This window comes from Pholcus phalangioides, unplaced genomic scaffold, assembly GCF_987345545.1.
Source record: "Pholcus phalangioides strain wild (caught in Gottingen) unplaced genomic scaffold, Ppha-v1.0 ptg000010l_1, whole genome shotgun sequence".
In the NCBI taxonomy this organism is placed as follows: Eukaryota; Metazoa; Arthropoda; class Arachnida; order Araneae; family Pholcidae; genus Pholcus; species Pholcus phalangioides.
In genome coordinates this window covers 4,563,939-4,585,897 of record NW_028301603.1, presented here as the reverse complement: position 1 = coordinate 4,585,897, position 21,959 = coordinate 4,563,939, and the positions used below count along the sequence as shown (strand labels likewise).

At 37.8% G+C, this 21,959-nt stretch overlaps 1 protein-coding gene across 1 annotated transcript in view; it reads right to left on the bottom strand.

Moving 5' to 3' along the window:
• Positions 1–21,696, bottom strand: part of LOC149080778 (dnaJ homolog subfamily C member 5-like) — a 29,611-nt gene extending 7,915 nt beyond the window's left edge. Inside the window, exons 1-7 of the mRNA XM_089237468.1 lie at positions 21,527–21,696; positions 21,014–21,174; positions 17,563–17,644; positions 14,868–14,924; positions 10,811–10,963; positions 8,852–8,986; positions 8,573–8,635 (exon numbers count right to left, since the gene is read on the bottom strand). Of these exons, the coding sequence (XP_089093594.1) occupies positions 8,573–8,635; positions 8,852–8,986; positions 10,811–10,963; positions 14,868–14,924; positions 17,563–17,644; positions 21,014–21,039 (516 nt within the window). The 5' untranslated portion in view covers positions 21,040–21,174; positions 21,527–21,696. The remainder of the gene's footprint in view (positions 1–8,572; positions 8,636–8,851; positions 8,987–10,810; positions 10,964–14,867; positions 14,925–17,562; positions 17,645–21,013; positions 21,175–21,526) is intronic.
• Positions 21,697–21,959: the final 263 nt, after the last annotated feature.

Here is a 21,959-nt window from a genome sequence, read left to right as displayed (position 1 = left end):
GAGGACAGTGTACCGAAATTTGGCTTTGATGGGATATGGCAACAGAAGGCCGACTCAAGTGTTTTTACCAACAACATGCCATCGGCTGCAGCGCCTCTGCTGGGCTCGTGAACATATCGGTAGGACCCTAGATGACTGGAAAAAACATAGCTTGGTCATATGAGTCACGATTCTAGTTGATAAGAGCTGATAGTAGGGTTTGAGTGTGGTGCAGATCCCACGAGGCCATGGACCGAAGTTGTCAACAAGACACCGTACAAGCTGGTGGAGATTAATGGTGTGGGTTGTTTTTGCGCGACATGGACTGGGTCCTCTGGTCAAACTGAACCAATCATTCACTGGAAATGGTTATGTTGAGCTACTTGGAGACCATTTGCAGCCATTCATAGACTTCATGTACCCAAACAACGATGGAATTTTCCAGGACGACAATACGTCATGCCACGTGCCAAAATCATTCGCCATTGGTTTGAGGAACATTCTGGGCAATTCCAGCGAATGATTTGGCCACCTACATCGCCAGACATAAATCCCATCAAACATGTATGAAACATGTCCAAAAAAGGTCAGTTCATGCACAAAATCCTGCACAGACAACACTTTCGCAATTATGGACAGCTGTAGAGGCAGCATGGCTGAATATTTCTTCAGGGGAGTTTTGACGACTTGAGCCAATGCCACGTCGAGTTGCTGCACTTTGCTGGGTAAAAGGGAATCCCACACGATATAGAGGTATTTCATGACTTTTAGATCTTCAGTGTATAACCTGAGTGGTACTGTGGTAAGATGTTCGTGTTCCACTATGAAGGTTGCCATCAAGATCTAGCCAAAAGAACATCAGAAACAAGTTTTTTTACCGACCAAACCCGGGGCGACCACCAATCGATGGCGCCTTTATTTCCGACCAAACTCTAGTTAGAAATCGCGATATGATGAGTTAGTGTGCGGTAAAGTAGAAGGTATATAACCTGCTGAGGTGGTTACTTTTTTGGACATTACAATGTTTTATCTTTTAAACACTAATTTATTACAATAATTAAAACAAAATAACTATAATTTGCCATTTTAAACATACAAAGAGTCTAGAGCAGATAATATAAAATGTCATGGTTTATTTTACCTAAAATTCCGATTACCTGTGCTCAGTTTACTAAGTGAAATAGAGAGCTGTTTATTCAAAATATATGACAGGATCAAGTTTTTGATCACGGAAACTTATTCAGTATTAAACCAATCAAAAACTTAGTGTCAATGTTATCAAATAGTCTTTTATAACCTGATAGATATGTCAAATAACAAAAAACTTACTTTTATGTAGATTAAAGGGTTTTACATTTTGAATTTTCTGATCTGCCCAAAATTTCATTCTGAATAAAAAATTCTCACGCAGCATCTCTTATATAATACACTAATTAAACTCATTTATTCTCACTTGAAAGTTTCTGATCTTAGGTTGTACAGCTTAGGGTTGCTTTAAACGTTCAATATTTCATCTTTTTTTAAGGGTTTCATAGGAGTATTTTCAATCAAAGCAGAGCTGGCAGCAGGACTTGATTACCCAACGCATTGTTTCGCACGTTTAGATACAACTTCAATTGGGAAATCATTGTATTATAACTTTCTTAACTTTGCACTAAGAATAAGTTGTGGGTGATTTTCATGAAATTGGCTAATTTGTGTGCTCCCAGCAGTTAAATACATTTGAGACAGAACTTTTTTTTCTCTATTTTCTCTATCCAGTTTCTGAAAAGTCATTGCTGTTTTTAATTTTTCCATTTGTTAATCCTTTAAGCAGAAATGGCAAGATATCTCGTCCTGATAAACACCTCTTATTTTAGAGCTGACAGTGCTGATATTTTGTAAAAATGATTTCTCAATGGAAAACTTTTCCCCAGGCCCCCTTAGTTTGCACATGCTGAAAATCAAAAGAAAGCCTATTTCATTAAAAAAGGTGACATTTTGAAGAGGGGTTTGGTGATTTCTAGTTGCCGCTTAAAGGGTTCTTTTTCCTGGCTGTCCATAATGCATTTTTAAAATTTTAAAATAACTTTCTATCATAAAACAGAAAAAAAAACTGAATAATATATACTTTAGTCAGAATACCAGTTCATATTTCATCTTTTTTTACAATTTAAAATATTTTTTATTAATAGTTTATAGCCAAATGAAAATTTCCCCCAGCTTTTTTTTCTAATTTGTGAGATTTGAGAAAAACATTGGTTAAATTGGTTCTTGCAAAACCAGTTGCCACCTATCTAATTTTGTGTTGAGACAGTTAAGAAAACACTTGAACCTCGTTTTAAATCAATTACAATTGTAACTTAATTCACAAATTAGATCCATTCAGGAAAAAAGAGGCGAGTGTCTTTATTAAATGTATTTTCCTGGCTATTTTTTTTGTGAGAAATGTATAACTGAAAATTATTTTCACTCTACCATGTGTTTCAGATGGTAGAGAACATATTTTGCAACAAATGTATCAAGTAACAACTTGATAATACATTTGATCAGTGTTGCAAAATATGTAAAAATGTCTTTCTCCAGACATTAAGTAACCAGGAGAAAGGTTTGATCATAAATTAAGGAGAAAAAAGGTAAACAAAATCCAAATTTCTTGGTTGCACAACATTCAAAAAAGCTGCAGTAATGTTTCATCTAAAGATTGCTTTGAGAAGCAACTCATGCTCCATCAAAACAGAGACAAATTAGAAATCTGTTGTCCCCATAAAATTGATGAACAAAAGAGCAAGAAACAAAAATGAAAATACAATTGACGAAAAAAATTATTCAGAGTATCAGTGCTTGTATATTGAAAATAAACTGCTAAAATACATAGATCATGTTGCGATTTTGAAGAATATCAAATTAAATACTGAGAAACAGGCAAAATGCTTCGTCTGATTTGTCAATTTCTTAATGTGGTTAAATTTAAATTAAATTTTTCCATCATGAATTTTTAACAAGCTTCATTGCCGACTATATTTCATTTATTAACAGGTAAAGAAATGTCCCTAAGTTGTTTTTTTTGGATTCTTTCGATAGACTTTTTTTTTTTTTTGATAAGTTTTTTTTAATTTTTTGTCCTATTTCATTAGAATGAATGAAAATATTTGAATCAGCGCTTCTCAACCAAATGCTCTGCTGAGTTTTTGACATGCGAAATGAAAAGTGATTTAATCTTAAATTTCTGACACCTGTATCATTTTTTTGTATAAGGGAGGCTTAAGTAAAAACGGAACAACAGCCACAGAATGAAATGACATACAGTGAAACCTCAATATAACATGCAGACCAAGAAAAATATTGCAGTAGAGGAATCATCATTAAATTGAGAGGCAGAATTTTAACATTCGAGTACAGACATTTCCAAACAAGACTTAAAAAATATCGTTATAGAGGGGATTTATCATATGTCGAGTATCAGTTTATCAAGATGTCACTGTAGTATATACAGGGTTCATACAAAGTTTTCAAAATGAAAAGTAAGGAGTTTTTAAGGAGTCATGGGGGCCGCCACATCCCCCCCCCTCCAGAAAAAAAATTTGCACCACTAGACTAAAAACAAAAGAAGCCCACATGCGGATTGATTTCCATTTTTTTTTTTTTTTGATTTCTATTTCAAGATTTCAACTTTCAGAATGAAAGGTATAATGGGTAGGAATTTCAGCTGCTGGAAATGAGATATGCCCTGACTGTATGCACAAGTAACAAGCAACTGTTTGAGAACACAAATTCGAACAGTAACATAGGATGATGATCGGGATTAGGTATTGAGAAGTGTAGTAAGAAAGAAGAGAGTGAGAGTTACGATAGTAGTATTAAAATGATTTAAAGAAATCGGAAGTGATGTTTTGAGTTTGCAATAAATTTTGTTTTTATCTTGCTTAAGCCGTGGCCACTTCTATGAAAAATAGAGATATAACAAATGTTAACCAAATAAGAGTTAAATCACTGTAAACTGTTTAAGGAAAATATGCTCATAAGCTACAAAATAACTAGCAACATTTTTCATTTTCAAATCCTTTCATATACATTGTTTTTCTTTTTCAAAAAAACCACAAAACTTATTTTTAAGAAAACTCATCCAGTTTCTTTTTCTACAAGTCATGACAGCTTCACATGATCTGCACTTGTGAATGAGTCAAAATTTTTTTTATTAAAAATTAAATATTGGGGGAAAAGTTAATGAATATAGCTATACGGGAGGGGGGGGGCAAAAAAAGCCTTCCTGCACCCTTTGGTGGCAACAACCTTTTTTTCTCTTCACATATCTTGTTTATTTCATCTCACTTCATCAGAGGGATATGAAAAGTGGCTTGTGAAAGCACCAGCTTACCGAGGAATTTTACAATCTTAAAGCAACCAAAAAAACCAATGAGATTCATCAAGCACCCTTCCAAATTCAGTCAACTTCCGCCATGAGGATTCCCAGCCTGGAGCCCTGTTGTACCCCCCCCCCATGAGCACCACAAAAAATTGTAATTCATATTCATTTTACCAACGACTAAAACCCAAGAGCCCCAACCAAGGAGTGGGAAGTCAATATGCAGATTTTTATATGGGCCTGATACATGGATTTATAGCAAACTTTTACTGCTAAAGTTCAAAAACAATGAGATTCATCCAGGGCCCCAGAAATTAAACCTGTCAACTTCCTCATCGGGGACCCCCCTGACCTGGAGCCATATCAACTCCCCCCCCCCCCGCCCCCCGTGAGAGTCACGAAAATTTTTCACTTGCATTAATTGCACAACAAATAAATTCCAGGGCCACCTGGCTGGATTTATCTCTGGCTTCCGTTGTTGCAAATTTTACAATGTTATATAACAAAAAAGAGATCATTCAGCCCCCCCCCCCCCCGGTCAACACAGTGGTGGTTGGCTGAATTTGGTTTTCGGTGGTTCCCAACTTCAAGACGCGAGTGCAAGCCGATCAATCTCCACTTTGAAAAGTCTCTCCACTGTGAGCAACAGACCTACAAACAGTACAAATGTAATTCAATCATAACACATCACTCACTTCACTTCTGAAATATAGATAGCAGCACTGAAAAATCAACCAACACTACATACGTACTCAAGACTGTTAGGTACACATACACAGCTTCACTTCCGGCACAACTCACTAGGTAGTAAATTGCCCATGGATGGTGAGAGACCTAAATAGTGCTGTTTGAAAGATAGGCCCTGGAAATCAAAAAATCTGGGAATGTGTCGCGGGCCACTCAATTGAAGTAAGAATTCGCCACGAGCAACTTGAGTGATCTGGAAATATGCTGCAGGTCATTTAAATGAGGTAAGAATTTGCCGCGAGAAACTTAATTTATCTGTAAGTGTACCGGGCCACTTGAGGCAGGCCACATATAGGTCATGGGCACATGTATGCTTTAAAATAAGGGGCTGTTCAAGTATTACGTCAGCAAATTTTCTGCAATTTTTGACCCACCCCATCGTCAGAAAAAGTCAGCAAAATTTCGTCATCGCTCTGTCCCCTTCCTCCTAACGCTTATTGGTGGGATCAGAGACATACTGGGTGGAATCTGGGTTGAGGGATCGCCCCAGATGATCAGAAATTTTTTTTTTAATGCAAAAAATATTTTTTTAAAAGAATTAAAATTTCGAAATAAATTATTTTTATATGTTATTAATTATAATCAATTTGTTAATTTCAATGCTATTTGAAGGCTAAGAACTCAAAATTGCTCAAGAAATTCATTGCGACCCTACCTCTAAGCTCTTGGTAACCCTTGACCCACAGTAAACATTTGACCTGTGAGGACCAAATGTGGCCCTGGGGTTATGATGTGTCCCGTTGTAACATGACGACCTGTGATCTCTTTACACCGTCTCTTTCCACCTCAAATCTACTTTTGTAAAAATGGACCAAGTGACACATTTACAGATCGCTCAAGTGACCTGTGGCACTATTCCGGAAAATCTCCCCCCCCCCCATCGATGCTGACTTAATACTTGAATGACCCCTAACATAAAGATACCGAAAGTTATTTTCTGAAAGTTAAAAAAAAAAAAGGGTTCAACTAGCGGCTGATCGGCATGTCTTCCCCCCCCCCCCCATTTAAAACCAGACGTGGCTCGGGCTGTGTCACTTAAAGCACTGTATTTGTATATAGGAGGTAGTGCTTAAAGCTGGGTTATCCTAGAAACAGGTTTTCTGTGCCACGTGCAACGTGAATCACCCATCGCGACACGCCGTCTATTCATCAATAAGAAAAGCAGTTTCCTACAGAGCACAATACGGCTCACGACAGCGCTTTACGTCGGGCGTGATTGGCGGACTGCTTCTGGAGGAAGCGTCGTGTGTCTGGCGTTTCATCGATCTTCTCTTCATTTTCGTGTTGTCTCTCTTCCCTTCAACCGAAGCATGCAGCCGATAGAGTAGCTGACGCCAATGTCATATTCTACATATATAGCTGTCCTGAGCTGAAGCGCCACGCTTGGAAAACACAAATGTGTAACGTGATTTTGTAACACATTTCTGCAGACGCAAAATGATCCAGTTCGGTTCATGAGGCGCAAAAAGCCTACTTCTAGGAAAACCTGGCTTCAGGGATGAACGCTCATTACCGGATCCAAGGAGAGAGAAACCTAGTCTCTCACGGAATCTCTGGTGTGTGGATAGAGCCTGTTCCTCCCTCCTTTTTTTTTTTTTGCCTTTTTATTTACGGCAAGAAACGAATTCGCTTTCCCCACTGGACGTCAAAAAAACTGGGGAAAGCAGTGACGTTTTGAGGTTTCTCGGAATTCTCGTAGTGAGATATTGGCTGTAAACAAAAGAAGGGAGGGATAAAATAGGAATAGTAGGAGAGAATTGCGGTAAAAAAGGGTGATTGCGGAGAAAGTAAGAAAATAGTAGGAAAAATAGGAGTGCTGCACGGTCTGCACTCAGTATACGTGGCTCAATACATCGTTGCGCCACATAAGCCACACCAGCAAATAAAGCTCCCCGCGGTGTTCAAATTTTTCTCACGACTGGGTGTGGGGGAATTTTCGGCTACTGTTTACGCGGAGTGATGTCGTTCAACAGACCATTGATTTCCAAAGCTGACCAGTTTGTGACATAGGCAGGAAAACATCAAAATTAACGATTCTGTAAAAAATCATATTTTTAGAAGCAAAAGCGTATAATCAATCGCACTAAATATGACAAAATCTTAACGGTTGGCAGGTTTGCACGACCATTGGATGTTCCAATCCCATCCCCTGCTTTCACATTTCCTATTACAAATGAGAAGGGGTTGTTTTTTCTCTTTTCTACCTCGTTATATTGGGGGGGGGAAGCTTCCTCTTATTTTTCTAGGCAATGCTATTCATCACCACGGGGAATGATTATTCTAACAAAGATCATCCCTTCAGAGAAAAAAAATAAGGACTTTTTAAGGAGTGGCTGCAAAAAGTAAGGAGTTATAAGGGCCCTTCTAGAGGGAAATGAAAAGTTAGGACTTTTTAAAGAGTTTGTAAGGATGTGCAAACCCTGATATATCAAACACAAGTACTTGTCCCCCATTGTTTCACCAAGCAGTTTTAATGGCACGGGGGGCCCAAACCACCCCGTCTAAATGAATGTGCACAACTCTGTTTTCTGACAAAAATATTCTGATCACAGAAAATAACACATTTTTAAGACAAATGATTTTTTTTTTCTTTTTACTGGTTTAAATGTTTTTTGACATGCTTTCAGTGTTCGAGACTCTACAGTGGTTATGATATACTTTTTTGCATTGGGATGACAACGCTGCAGCAAAAGTGGGGACAAAAATTTTGGGTTTTTTTTTTTTGCTCCTTCATGAACTACATATAATCCTACAGTCCAAGGGCATAAATTTGATTACAGTAAAACCTCAATATAACAATATTCTGTGGACCTTAAAAAAATTGTTGTAGAGGGATTAATGTTATAGAGAGAAAACATTATCACATGCCACCAAATTCATGCTGTTGTTGGCATCTTTCCTAAGTCTTTGTTAGTACCATCAGAAAAAGCACTTTTGAAATATTTATTCATCGCAAAAAACTAATTAAATAGTTGTTTAATGAAGTTCATTCCAGATGCATTGCCCTTTAAAGAAGTTTACCGTATTGCACTTTTGTGTCTTACAGAGAAAGTGGCAACACCAACAGCTTTACCAACAGTTTTGGTGATCATGTGGTGCAAAACACTGATGCTATTAGACGCTCTTGGAAGAACGAAAACAAGTTACAAAGTTATAATTAATTCAAGATGATTTTGAGCAAAGTATAAGAAAATATCGTTGCAGTGATTTCAAAATCTCTTAAAAATAGAGTGATTTATCTTAGTAGAAGAAATTATTGTATCAAGAGGTGTTTAACATTAGACTACAGGCAGTTGCAAACAAGATTTGACAAAATGTTGTTGTAGAGGGATTTATCGTTATATCGAGTATCGTTGCAGTGAGGTTTCACTGTACATCTAGACTTTACAAACAAACATAGTCAAGATACATATTTGAACGCTGATGTAGCAACAAAAACATCTCACGGGGTTGAATCAATTTTTAACAAGAAAAAAAGGAACAAGACATAAATTTTCTTACTTCTGCATTTTCGACAGCCTGGCTGGTCCCTTCTTCTGGATCAGACTCGTTTCCTCCAGCATCCTGAGTATAAATGAACAGTAAATAGCTTTTAAATTAACTGATAAAATGCTATGTAAAATCAAAAATAACAAAATTGAGACATATGTAAGCTGAAAGATCATAATTATCGGCACATGAATTACATGCTACAAAATTTTATGAATTGATTTCAAAACATCCGAAATGCAAGATAATTTATTCATGTAGTATGATTTTTTTTCTCAAACAAAAACTTACTACTTTCTCAACATCATCAAGGTCTTCTGGCAGTTCCGGCTTGCACTTGCCGCAGCAGAAGTTGAAACAACAGCAGAAACAGCAGCAGCAGCAACAGAAGCAACCAGTTATCAAACCCGCAAACAAACAAAGAGCCTACAAAGAGGGAATCTATCATTATAATTTTTTTCTTTTAATTTCAGGCCACCAAAGTTTGAATTCATATTCAGTAACCATATCATTACGAGTCACATGAAAAATAGATTGTAACAAATTAAAAAGATTTTTTACAACATCAAGCACTAGTTATGTTTATACAAGTTTACTCAATGTGGTTTGCATGGATCTGCAAACAGCTGCCCTGTATAGTGTCCATCTGATGGGACAGGAGCATCGCTCAGCCGAATATGTACATATAAATGATATGATATGGCATAATATATTTAAACCTCATTTGACCTATATAACCCTTGAAGTGAAAATACACTAGTACAGCATTTCTCAACCTGTGGTCCGTAGGCAGATTTGATAATCTGATTCTAATTCTGAATGAAAAATTATTCAACTGTCGTAATTGATATTAACAATATCCATAAGGGTGCACTTGTGTTGAGGCCCACCCCATGCATGTTTTTGCTCATCTATAAAGTGAAATTTTTCTGTTAATAGTAAAAAAAGAAAAGTGCTGTTGATCTATTGACCACCCCCCCCCCCCAGTCAATGTTAAACTCAATCAAAAAAAAAAGCAGTTTTAATTCATATGAACATCCGTCGTTAAATATCTAAAAAATAATGCTCGAAAGATGAACCTAGGTAATCTGAATTTTTTTGCATATCTTCTGGTCCCAATCTGTTTGGATTAGCAGGGTTTTAAGCCAAGGTCACACTAGTGTTAAGCCTGGCCAGAGGCGGGTTTAACAGTGGGCACACAGGACCCCGACTTTTATACAGGCCCCCCCCCCCAAAACCCAAACTCCCTTTACATATTTTTTTACTAATTAAGAGGAATCAATATTTTCTTCTGAACCCAAAGGTCTCAACCGACCTTAATCCATCTCGGAGCCTGGCCCAATAGTCATTTGCAAATATTTGCATTCCTCTGATTTGCCTAAAAAGCAGCAGCATAAGATGGCTATACACTGGCTCAATGTTCCTTAGCCAATATTTGCTTCCAGAACAATTTAACCCACCAATGCATATCATGACTGCTGGCATTGTTCGATCAATGCATTGCCAGACTGATTGGATAATCAGATAAGATCTGGAAAGAAGGCGGCTCCTTTGATTTGGGCCGGAAGGTCCTGGTGGTTCTTTTCGACCAGCCTTCTAATACCTTCCAGCCTCCAACATTTGACTATCATTGTCAATGGTGGAGCTGCTACTCTACTCGCCCCATGATAAACTTTGGAATGCACTGGCCCTGGCTTTACTGTACCACAATCACAGATTATACTGTGGACTTCCCACCAGCATTGTGACTATAGAATCGTAGACAGCACAAAACTGAACATGAATACAGTTTATGCTCATTATAAGGACCATCACCCATTATGTATTGTTACATATTATTAGAGCCCATTCTATTACAACTATCAATAGGATAAGTCCCAAATTTTTTTTCAATAATTACTATTCCATGTTTTTCTTCCGATCTAAGAACTACCCTATACAACATCTGTTTTTGATGGAAAGATGGGGTCGTTATGAAGAGTGTCGACTGTATTATTCTTTCTTGCAGAATGGAAAAATTCACATCCTATCACTTGCGATGATTTTTTTGTGTGAGAGAGACATAGAATGTGCAGTTTATATGAAAATACACTCATGACTAAAATCAATAGTACATTTAGTTTAAAATCAATATTTGATTGAAGATAATACATCACAAGTAACTGAAAGATAAAATTCCCAGAAAGAATAACACATCAAATTGAGCGTTTCAAAAAAAAAGAAGAAATGGAATGTGGATTCATCACATACCTTACACCAGCCGCTAGTAAGGACGAAGTACGTGTTGACATTAGACTCTCCAAAATGTTCGGCTACATACAGACCTAATGAGCCATAGCTATCATATATATTCCTTTTAGTTGGATCAATCAGTATGGAGTGAGCACGGTTTATGTCCTTGAACTATAGTGAGGAAACACGCATTTAGTGAACAAACCGACATATCAAACTACAACTTGATACATTTGAAATTTCACTAGAAATTCTAAAACAACATTGGTAGCGTTTCCGATACTTGAAATTTTGCAATAGGCCATGTAAACATTTAATTTTCTTGTCACATTATAAAATACACTGTGACATTCCGTCCACATTATGCAGAAGCTCAAAAAATTCATCAAAAAACATTCGGCATGCTTATCTTTAAGAATTACCTATCAAAGGGCCATTGTACTATGGCTATAGCCAACTCATGCTTGTGCTTTTCTTATGTGTCTGATTGTACATATCAAAACATCAAATCGCAAGAAGTCAAACTCAGATGAACCTAGTGTCAGTTTAAGTCAAAGTTTTCGCATAGTCCCCGAACCTTCAATATCATAGTCAGGGCTTGACAAATTGAAAATAATTTAAGCACCAAAATTTCTTAGGAACGAGCACTTTTTTTCGCCAATAAAAATGATGGAAAATCATTTTTTCTTAATTGTCTCGGACTTTACCTATCTCGATGTTGGTAGAGATGCTGATATGATGCTCAGACTCCAATGCAATAATCTCACATATAAAATTTTAGGTTCCAATGGCAACTTTATATCTTTCGACAAATCTATGTCACCATGGCGACATAGATTTGTCAAGCCCTGATTCTAACGTTATAATTCCCCAACTCTGAAGTTACATGATGGGAATAAAATTTACCCCCAGTAATGCACTACAGGTGTGAGCTATGCATAACCACCTATGTTTACAAATCTTTTGCTGCACATCTGGCCACGCTTCTTTCAATAATGAGTGCATGCAGTGTTCAAGCATCAGTACAAACCATGATTGCACCCAGGTTTCAAAGATCTCGAAGGAAAGGTTTAAAGCTTCCGATTTGGAAAAAATTATCTGTAAAATGGAAAGAAATCCTAATCTTAAAAAAAAAGCCAAAAACTACTGCATTCCTCCAAATACCTCATCAGTGATATTTCAAAATTTCAAGACACTATCAGCGCAAGATTTCCTTCAAGTACGAATCTGAAATTGAAACAATTGAAAATGTAAACCAGTGTTTTCCAGGTACTTTTCTTGTTGTAACCACCCATACACTTTCTCGACACCAAATTGACACATTTTGGCTTGATTCTTTCCGCACGCGTTTGTCGTGATACCAGGTTGTTGATTCAATATTTAGACTTCTTAGCACAATATTTAGCAAGAACATTATGGTATAAAAAATTTTCAGCAGAATTTATCAGAATATCTCAATGTAAACCAGCACTACTGAAATGAAAGATGTATCAAAGATAATACACCTTTGGCTGACACTTCATTTCACATCAGTAGTAACAAAGTTCCATTGAATCAAGTAACACCTTTAAGGTCACAACAGAGATAAGTTACGTTATTAGGAAAATAACTATGGTTTTAACTACTACTAAACCACACATGCACCTTGTCACATTCCTCTGTGGAACTTCTAACGAATTGGTAGGCCTACATGTTTGAATGTGCGTGTATGTGTTGTGATCCTGGTGGAAGTTTGTTTCTGTTTAATGCTTGTTATGTGTAGTGCCGCCATCTGCCATCAGTTTTTCTAATTATGAATAAAGTGTAATGATTGAATAGTATGGTTTCAACCAAATAGTAACAAAACTCTGACCTAGAAAAAACTCGCCCGGAAAGAAGCTCAGCCGAACTAGTGGTGCAAATTCGACGACAGAAATGCATCAATTGGTCCGAGCAGTCGTCGCCAAGTGGGAGGTTATAACGAAAAGTAACATGTTCCAAAGTATGTAATATCCTGGGAACGACAATAACTCCGTATAACTCCTGGGTATAATAACGTATAACTCCTGGGAACGACAAGACTTACCAGCCAGGGACAATAATAATTACAGGCACAATATGGGATCCTATGGGATTGTTAAGGGAGGGAGAGATGAGGGGAAAAAAATTCTGAGCACAGGGGCGATAAACAGAAAATTTCAGAGTTCAAGGGCTCAAACTTTTGGAAAGATCAAAACGGATTAACAAAAAAAGTCGTAAACATATTCAATTCAATGCAGTAACATTCCAAGATACAGACCTGCAAACCTTCAAAAGGTAAATATCCTGCAATTTTCTCACAAAAATCCAGCAATTTACTTGAAAATATGGCAAACATACTTTTGCATGTCATATATTTGTCATTTTATTCCCATGATAAGAACCGACACACAGATGCACCAACTTTTGGAATCCAGAAATCTGGAGATTCTCCCAAGAGGAGTACCCCACCCCTGAGGACCAGATCAAAAAAATTTTGTGGTATCTTCTCAATAAATTGAGAAAAAGTGTTCGCCCGCACCCCTAGGAAGGTCCTGGGTAACCATGAGCAGAATATTATCATCATGGATGCTATCAGTGATGCATTTTTGATACGTATGTAAGCTCTCAAAAGCAATTGCATAGTTTCTTTTTGAAGACATTTGATCAGAGAAAACACAAACAAAACTTCGAAATATAAGGCTGCTGACGAAAAAAGCTCCAGTGTTATCAGATATCACGTGGTGTGAAATTAATATTATTGTGTTTGCCGCATGGCTGTTAATAGAATACAATAATTATACAGGGATCAAAACCATCGTCTGATGAATAGTTACTTAGCATTTATCAGCAACCAAAGTCGAGTCATTGCCAGTTAGCTCAAATGCGGTCACCAATACTTTTTTTATGGCTGCTCAATGGAAGTGATGCCTTCAACCGTACAGGTAGGTTGCGTGAACCACAGCTGCCTTCTATAGGTTTTCTCCAACGGTAACCATAGTCATTGATGCCACGACATCATGAAGGCTCAAGGAAAATTGAAAAAATTTTGATCTAAAATAAAAAGAATTTCTTCCAAATCAAATTTTCCGGAGTAATTTTTTACAAATCTGGAGAGCCAGAGGCCAAAAAGGCAAAAATCTGAAGAGTTGGCAGGTCTGAATATATATTGATGCTTCGTTCCTTCTTTTTCAACACTTTTTTTTTTATAGTGCAATATATTACCGATTTTTACTAATCAGTTATTATTTTTGTTACGTTTTTAGTTTTGTCTCAGAATATTTGGCAAATCTAGATTTAATTGTATATACTGGGTGTCCAGTCTGAAATTATCCTAAAATGTTGGCTAATAGTGACAGAACCACCAATGATTTGATAAAGTTTCAATTACAGAAGGCAACCCCCTTAAATTTATTTTTAGGTTAATATAGTTCAACGGGAGCACCATTAGTGGCTATGCAGATGCCCAAATGGTACTTGATCTCTTGCGGAGTGTTTAATAGCATTTGAAGTGTCATTCAAATCCCCACACTGTTGTTGATATGGATATGAAAAGCTCTACATTCCACTCAGTTCGTACGCAGCATTTAACCCTAGAATACTAATGCTACATCAAAGAGATGTAGGGGTATAGGCAGTTAACATACAATTTTGATCAGCCTTTTTTTAGTTAGTATTCCAGGGTTAACATGTGCAGCTGATTTAAATTCAGCTAAACAAAGCATGCACTGAACCTCTTGCTGTGGCGCTTAAATGCTGACTGTGAAAAGCATCTCAAAGCAGTTGTCAAAAGTGCAAATGTGATCTTGGATACAAAAACTTGAAGAAATACCCTATGAAAAACACAGTGCTTTTATAGCTAAGAATGTGTGGTTCTTTCAATATTAACCATTGCATTTCCATACTTTTAGCTTGAAAACTGTATTTTTTCAAGGTAATTCGTAATAAAAAGTATAAATAGGCCTCTAGGATATTTTCGGAGTGATGGTTAATGACTTGTTTTGACAGCAAAAAATTGATCAGTCAAATTCAGACAATAGAGTCACATAAAAGCTTTAAATGAATATTAATAACAAACCTTCTCAGCAGCTTGCGGATTATCTGGATTTTTATCCGGATGGAACCTCAAGGCCAACTGTAAGATTTAAAAAAGTTAGTTATATACGGTATTTGAAAGATAGCAAACAATTTAAACCTTTAAAAGTAAACATAATTGGTATGTCATCTTGAAGCAGGCCTACAGATAATGATGGATCTAACATTATCTCTTCTGTATATGAGTTTTGTTTAAAAAGTATTCGACCATAATTTTCAATGTATAAGCCAACGAAGCTTTGGGAGGCATGGTTTCGTGTATGTATGTAGGCGATTCACACACGCATGCTCTAATTTTTACTGGCAGGCAGACTGCTGATGAATGAGCAAATGTGAGTGCGGTCATGTTTTAATTTTTGACAAAATAGCAGGAAAAACTTGAAAATGCTACTGCATTAAATTTTGTATGAAGCTTGGCGATTCTTCGAGTGGAAACAATCTGCAGGATTCAACAGACCTTCGGAGATGATAAATGCTCACCACACTGATAAAGGAATGGTACAACCACTTAAAAGATACCGCACATCAATAGAGAGTGAAGTGTGCCCTGGTAGGACTTCAACATCAAGAAATGAGATCGTTATTGAGCAAGTGAGGACTCTGGTGATGCGACAGCTTGCGAACAAGGCAAGCATTAGCATTGGATCCGTTCATTCTACACTGCTGGCCACCCAAATTGCAACACCAAGAAAGACAAGAGATATCGCAACAATATTTATTTTGTAGATAACATGTTGACCAAGCATCAAATGATTAAATTTATAGACTTCTGTGAAGTGTGGTTCCTGCCAAAATCAGTAGCCAGAGTAGCCGCCATTGTTGGAGATCACCGCTGCCACACGCCTCGGCATTGATTCAAAGAGACTTTGGATGTGTTCTTGGGGTACAGCAGACCAAGCAGCTTCCACGCGTTGCCAAAGTTGATCTGGTGTGGCAGCTGGGGATGTAATCTGGGTCAATCGTTGAGCAACCATGGACCACATGTTTTCTATCGGCGAAAGATCCGGAGAGCGAGCTGGCCAGGGAAGCAATTCAATCTGGCGATTGACGAAGAACCTTTGGACAATGCGTGTCACGTGTGGTCGCGCATTATCCTGTTGAAATATGGCTGTGGGCAAGCCCTGAAGGTAAGGAAGGACAACTGGCTCCAACACCTCGGAGATGTAGCGCTGGCTTTTTAAAGTACCTGCAATGCGTACTAGAGGAGTGCGAGAGCGATATCCAATACCACCCCATACCATAATACCCGGTGCAGGACCAGTGTGGTGGTGCATAACGCAGCTGTTCAGCATCCTCTCTCCACGGTGTCTCCAGACTCGAATCCGACCATCGTGGTGTTGCAGACAGAAGCGTGACTTGTCAGTAAAGACAATTTCATTCCATTGTGCCGTCCACATCCTTCTTTCATCGCACCATTGGCGGCGGAGACGTCTGTGGTTCTGCGTCAAGGGTAGACGAAGCAATGGACGTCTTGCGGACAGACCACTCTGCTGTAAACGCCGTCGAATGGTACGAGCAGACACTGGATGATGCGGTTCAGACTGAATGTGCTGTGCTATGGTTCGTGATGTGGCTGAGCGATCCGTCACTGCCATACGTACAATACGCCTGTCATCACATGAAGTGGTGCACTGAGGTGGATGCGATCGAACACGTCGGTCCGTCGTACCCTCCTGCATCCAACGATCACATATCCGCATTACAGTTGTTTGGTTTCGTCCAACACGACTACCGATTTCCCTGTAAGATAATCCACAATCTCGGTAGGCCACTATCCTTCCTCTGTCGAACTCGGATACTTGATCAAAAGATGATCGCTGTTTTCTACGAGGCATAATTGATCGTTTTTTTGAAAAAACCACAAGAAAAACACAATTGCCGTACTTCAAATCGTCGAAATCTCCAAGCCTTAAATAGCGCTTTGAAGTGGCGCCACAGGCGCGCGTGATGTGCATCTGCGCTGAAATTCTAATCATTTGCATATCTCACCTCCGCTAATGCATGTTGTAAATTTCATATTATTTGCATGCTTCCTTCAGGGTGTTGCATTTACGGTGGCCAGCAGTGTATTTTGGCTGACAATTTCATCCTCAGGATATGTAATGTCGAAGAAATGTTGATTGTCTTATTTGTGTGACTCCGGTGGCACGGTTTATCATGAGTACACACCGTACAGCACAACCAAGGACTACTACAAAGAGGTTCTGTGTTGCAATTGGCAGCAAAATCACAATTAATGCAGTAGCATTGCTCCAAGTTTTTCCTGCCATTTTACAAAGAATGAAAATTTGAGGTTGCTCACATACGCTTCCTCATTCACCTGCAGTCTGCCAGTAAGTAGCTACTTTTGAAAGCAGAAAAAAAATTTCAGCATGCTCACTAGAATTGCTACCTACCACTAGGACGTGCACTAAACCACGCCTCCCTAGCTCTCTTTTTTTTTTTTTTTATTGGTTCACACACAAAAAATTATGGTTGGATACTTTTCGAATAAACTTCATATATCCAATTTGTTTAAAGTTGAGCTGAAATTCTAAGCATAGGATGAGTAATGAATATTGAAATCATACGATTTTTGGATTCCTTCAAACAAACAAAAAAAAATATGTTTTTCTCTTTTATTGTACACTTAATGTGCAAGACAGCGAAAAAAAAAGTGCTCTCCAATCTCTACTTACTTTGCGATACGACTTTTTTATGGCATCCGGATTCGAATCCTTCTGGATTTCTAATACCTGATATAAACTCTCGCCCGTGGTTCTACATAAGAAAAAAAAAGTTCAATATATATTAGTATAGACCAATTTAATTCAAAATTCAACAGTGCTATGAATATTTTCTAGGAACAGATATATATGCGCCTGGTGAGGTTTTTTTTCTTCTCATAATGATGCTGGCTTTGTTCCAATAAATAGTTTTACAAACTTTTACCAAACTTGCCAAACTGCTGAAATGTCCATATAATGTTGCCAATGCAACATATCTACAGACCTCTGGTGAAGAAGCCCTTATCTACTTATAGTTATTTCTTAGTATACTTACCCCGCCACTGTGGTGGTTGAATGGCCATAGTGATGGACTCATCGAGAGGACCTGGGTTTAAACTCCACTGTCACTACGGTGGTGGTCGGCTGAAGTTTGTTTCCTGTTGTTCCCATCTGGTTCATAACACGTAAATGCACATTCCAGCATGTAACTTGTTAGATGTTCCGAAGAGGAATATGAACGAGGTGCATAGTATAGGGTTCAGTAGTATACTTACCCTGACATGCCTTCCTGGACTGGTCCAGATGATCCCCAAAGCAGAATATACCAAAATCTGAGACATACGTCGCAGAACAATTAGCGCTACTGCAGAACAATCTGGGAGTATTTTAAGAAAAGTGCAAGAAAACACTATTATGGGGATTTTTACTGCAGAACAGTTCCAGTCAGCTGAGGGTTCGTTGCAGGACAATGCAAAACATTCTGCTTCCGGGCAGATGATCGAGTGCTGGCGAATTACGGCTGATCTGTGTTGCCAGATTCTGATTGTCACAATCCTTCAATACTATTATACAGCATGTAAATTTGATTGATCTTGAAGTTGATTGGCTCCTGTGGTCACGTGTGACACAGAATTTCCCTTTAAATGTGAGTTGTGTGCACTGAACATGCTCTACTTCACTTCTTCTTGTGCTCTCTTGCAGTTATGACCTGAATGATAGCAAAGTGCTTTTATCACTTCCTGATCCATTGGACGGTGAAATTTATAGAACATAGGCGGAGATTGACTTGGAAGTCTGGGGATAAGGAACGATGTTGTCAATTCATATAGACGCATATACATTAGATCTGTTGACTCCACCGTATCTCAGCCCATGGTATAGAATGCTGTAAATCTTGCCCTGATGGTTTCCTCCCCACCTTTCCAGTAATGATCAAATGGATATAATTTCCTCGCTGAAAATTCTTCTGATGTCTTGATTGTGATAGAGTCCCACTTGTGCTGATGATCATAACTTGATGCACTTGCTGCAGGTTGAGACAAATCTGCGCTTCCTGTGACCCCATGAGCAGCGAGCCCTTATAACAGAATAAAAGTGAAATCACATTGCACTCATGATGCGATTTCTTTTTCTGAAAGGCCTGCGGATGAAAATGCCATTTTGATTTAAAACTTTTGCTTAAAAATCTTTTGAGGTTTTATTTCTCAAATGCCTGCTGATTTTTTAATTTGTTTGGTAGATGCTGTTTCACGTGCATTTTCTTTCATTTTCCAGTATTTACCCAGTCTCTTCCACCACAGTTATCGTCATGCTACGTCTCCCTCCGCAAAATAATCCCCCTTTATAAAATAACTGGACATGCATCTTGTAGTACAAATTCTTCTGTGGATTTTTTAAGGAATCTGTACATGCAAGAACATGTTGTGTATGGCCTTAACATATTGATCTTGAAAGTTGCTTGTTTTGCAATATCCTACGGCTGGTGCTGAGTAGCATGGACTTTACATACCCTTTAGAAAGTCGCCAAATGTAGCATTTGTATATTTGCATGCACGAATGTTAGAGATCGGACAAAACATTTTCTGCACTAATGCATTGTTGAACTTCGCTTACCATGGCATTTCAGCAGTTTCTTCTCCCCATTATTAACAAACTGCTTCTGTTGGGCCGAGGCCCGGCAATTTTAAAAGCAGCCGAGTTCATTTTTCCGGAAAATGTTAATTTCGAATTTTCACAATTTTTAATTTGCTAGTATTATGCTAGTATTCATATCGTGTTCGTTAAATTCTGTGTCGATTATTCCAATTTATAATGTGCATTGTGGATTATTACACGTGTCATGTGTGCCCTGTAAGTATTTTTTTCAGATTCTGATTTTTAACTTGAATTAAACACAGCATTTTCCTGCTCTGCCATGCAGGAAAAAGGTTGGCAAAACAGTCGCGCTGTAAAAAAACTTTTTTATTTCTCTCTACGGTATACCTCAAGATGCACTTAAGTTGCAACCCAAGGTCTTGGCACCTATAGCCTATAAGTGTAATTAAACTACATTTTCATCCTGCTGCTACCTTTCTTTTTTTCAAACAGAGTACAACTCAGGTCTATCACCATTTATGGGCAATTTACTACCCGGTGAGTTGTACCGGAAGTGTAACTGTGTGTGTGCCCCAAAGCAGAATGTTGCAGTTCTGCAACGAGCCGTCGGCTGACTGGAAATGTTCTGCAGTAAAAGTTCCCATAATAGTGTTTTTTACATAAGTGTTTTCTTAAAATTCTTCCAGACTATTCTGCAGTAGAACTGATTGTTCTTCGGCATATTCTGCTTTGGGATGTGTGTGTACCTAACAGTCTGAGTGTGTATGTAATGTTGTGTTTGATTTTTCAGTGCTGCCATCTATATTTCAGAAGTGAAGTGAGTGATGTGTTATGATTGAAATACATTTGTATTGTTTGTAGGTCTGTTGCTCTCTGTGGCGAGACTTTCAAGAGGAGATCGGCTCGCATTCAAGCCTTGAAGTTGGGAACCACAGAAAACCAACTTCAGCCTGCTGCTATCTGTCTTCCATATCTTTAACTGAAGATGGTAAATACCTGAATTTTCATGTTATGTAACTACAGTCAACCTATACGAAAGTGAAAAATTATTTGTAAATGAGAAAGGTGTTCAAACGAATATTAAATTGTTTGGGAGCGAAAGATCAGTTTGTAAATATGTCCAGCTCGTAAATTGAAAGTTTGTAAAATCGAGAGTCCACCGTATCACGTTGAAGTCCTCTGGAGAAACTTCTGAAATAAGAGACTGACTCCTGTTCACACCTTAAATCCTTCTCAGGTACAACAGGAGTTTGCTTCAAACAAGGTAAGTGGCTTACTATTAGCATCTTCCATCGCCAAGGTCCAATGAACAAAGGCGGCAAAAAATTAATTCAACAGAACAGTAATCCATATACTGGGAATTGGTAGCTGAATAACATTCAATGAAATCGTACACACACTTTATGCTTTCATAATACTTTGCTGCACTGCCACCTGAATTTAAACTTTTTAAGGTCTATCACTCACTGTGGCCAGATTTAAAAAAAAAAAAAAAAAAAGAAGCTTGTCTTTAAAAAACCTTAAAGAAGTCAACTAATATACTCACGATAACTTCCTCGACGGTGCTGCCATTGCTATAACAACGAACAAAGCTTCCCTTCAAATTAATACAATGCTATCACTTCCCTTCAATTTTCTCAACACCCAAGTTCACGAACACCAATGCAGATATCACAAATCAAATCAACAGCTAGACCATCTTCAGCGCTAGGGAATAGAAATCAAATACACATACTTTCATTACATTAATATTCAAACTTTATACATCTTAGAGAGCATTTGAGATACTTTAGTGTTTCGATTCGGCATATAAAGAAAACATGTCAAACAACAACATGGGAAGCATTAATATATGGTAATTTATGCAAGCTATGAACACATATGCGATCATGACTACAATGCACAAATTCATTCAATGCTTCGTAATTCTCATTAATAGATTGTCATTTGAACGAATGAATGATTAACAAAACATTTAAAGTTTCAATTAAATAATTAGCAACTCGTTTCCATCAATGTCTTCCAACATGATTATGACATGAACATGATCTATACATACTGTTGAATGCAAGTGAGAGCACGTGGGAGAAATTACGAACTACAATAAATTACCGACAAATGCTTTGAATAATAAAAACGACCGCGTCAATCCATGGCCATTATCAAAATGATCAATCATGAAATCTCATGACGGAGGCCATGACAGTTGTTGACGACCCGGCGAGCGGTGATGCCACAAGACCGTTTTGTGACAGCTGAAAAGTTGTTTGTGGGAAACACTTTCAAATTATGAGATTACCTGTGACATCTATTAACAATATCTCCAACTATTTTAGTTAGGGTGTAGTAGTTCTAGAAGAAGAAAAAAATTCTAAAAAATTAAAATATTTACGTTATTTATTTGTTGAATTTGCTAGAAGTAACACTCTAAAAATTTTTGAATCGTGAATTCGTTATGGAAGAGTAAATAACTTTTTACCACTTCGTTTAAC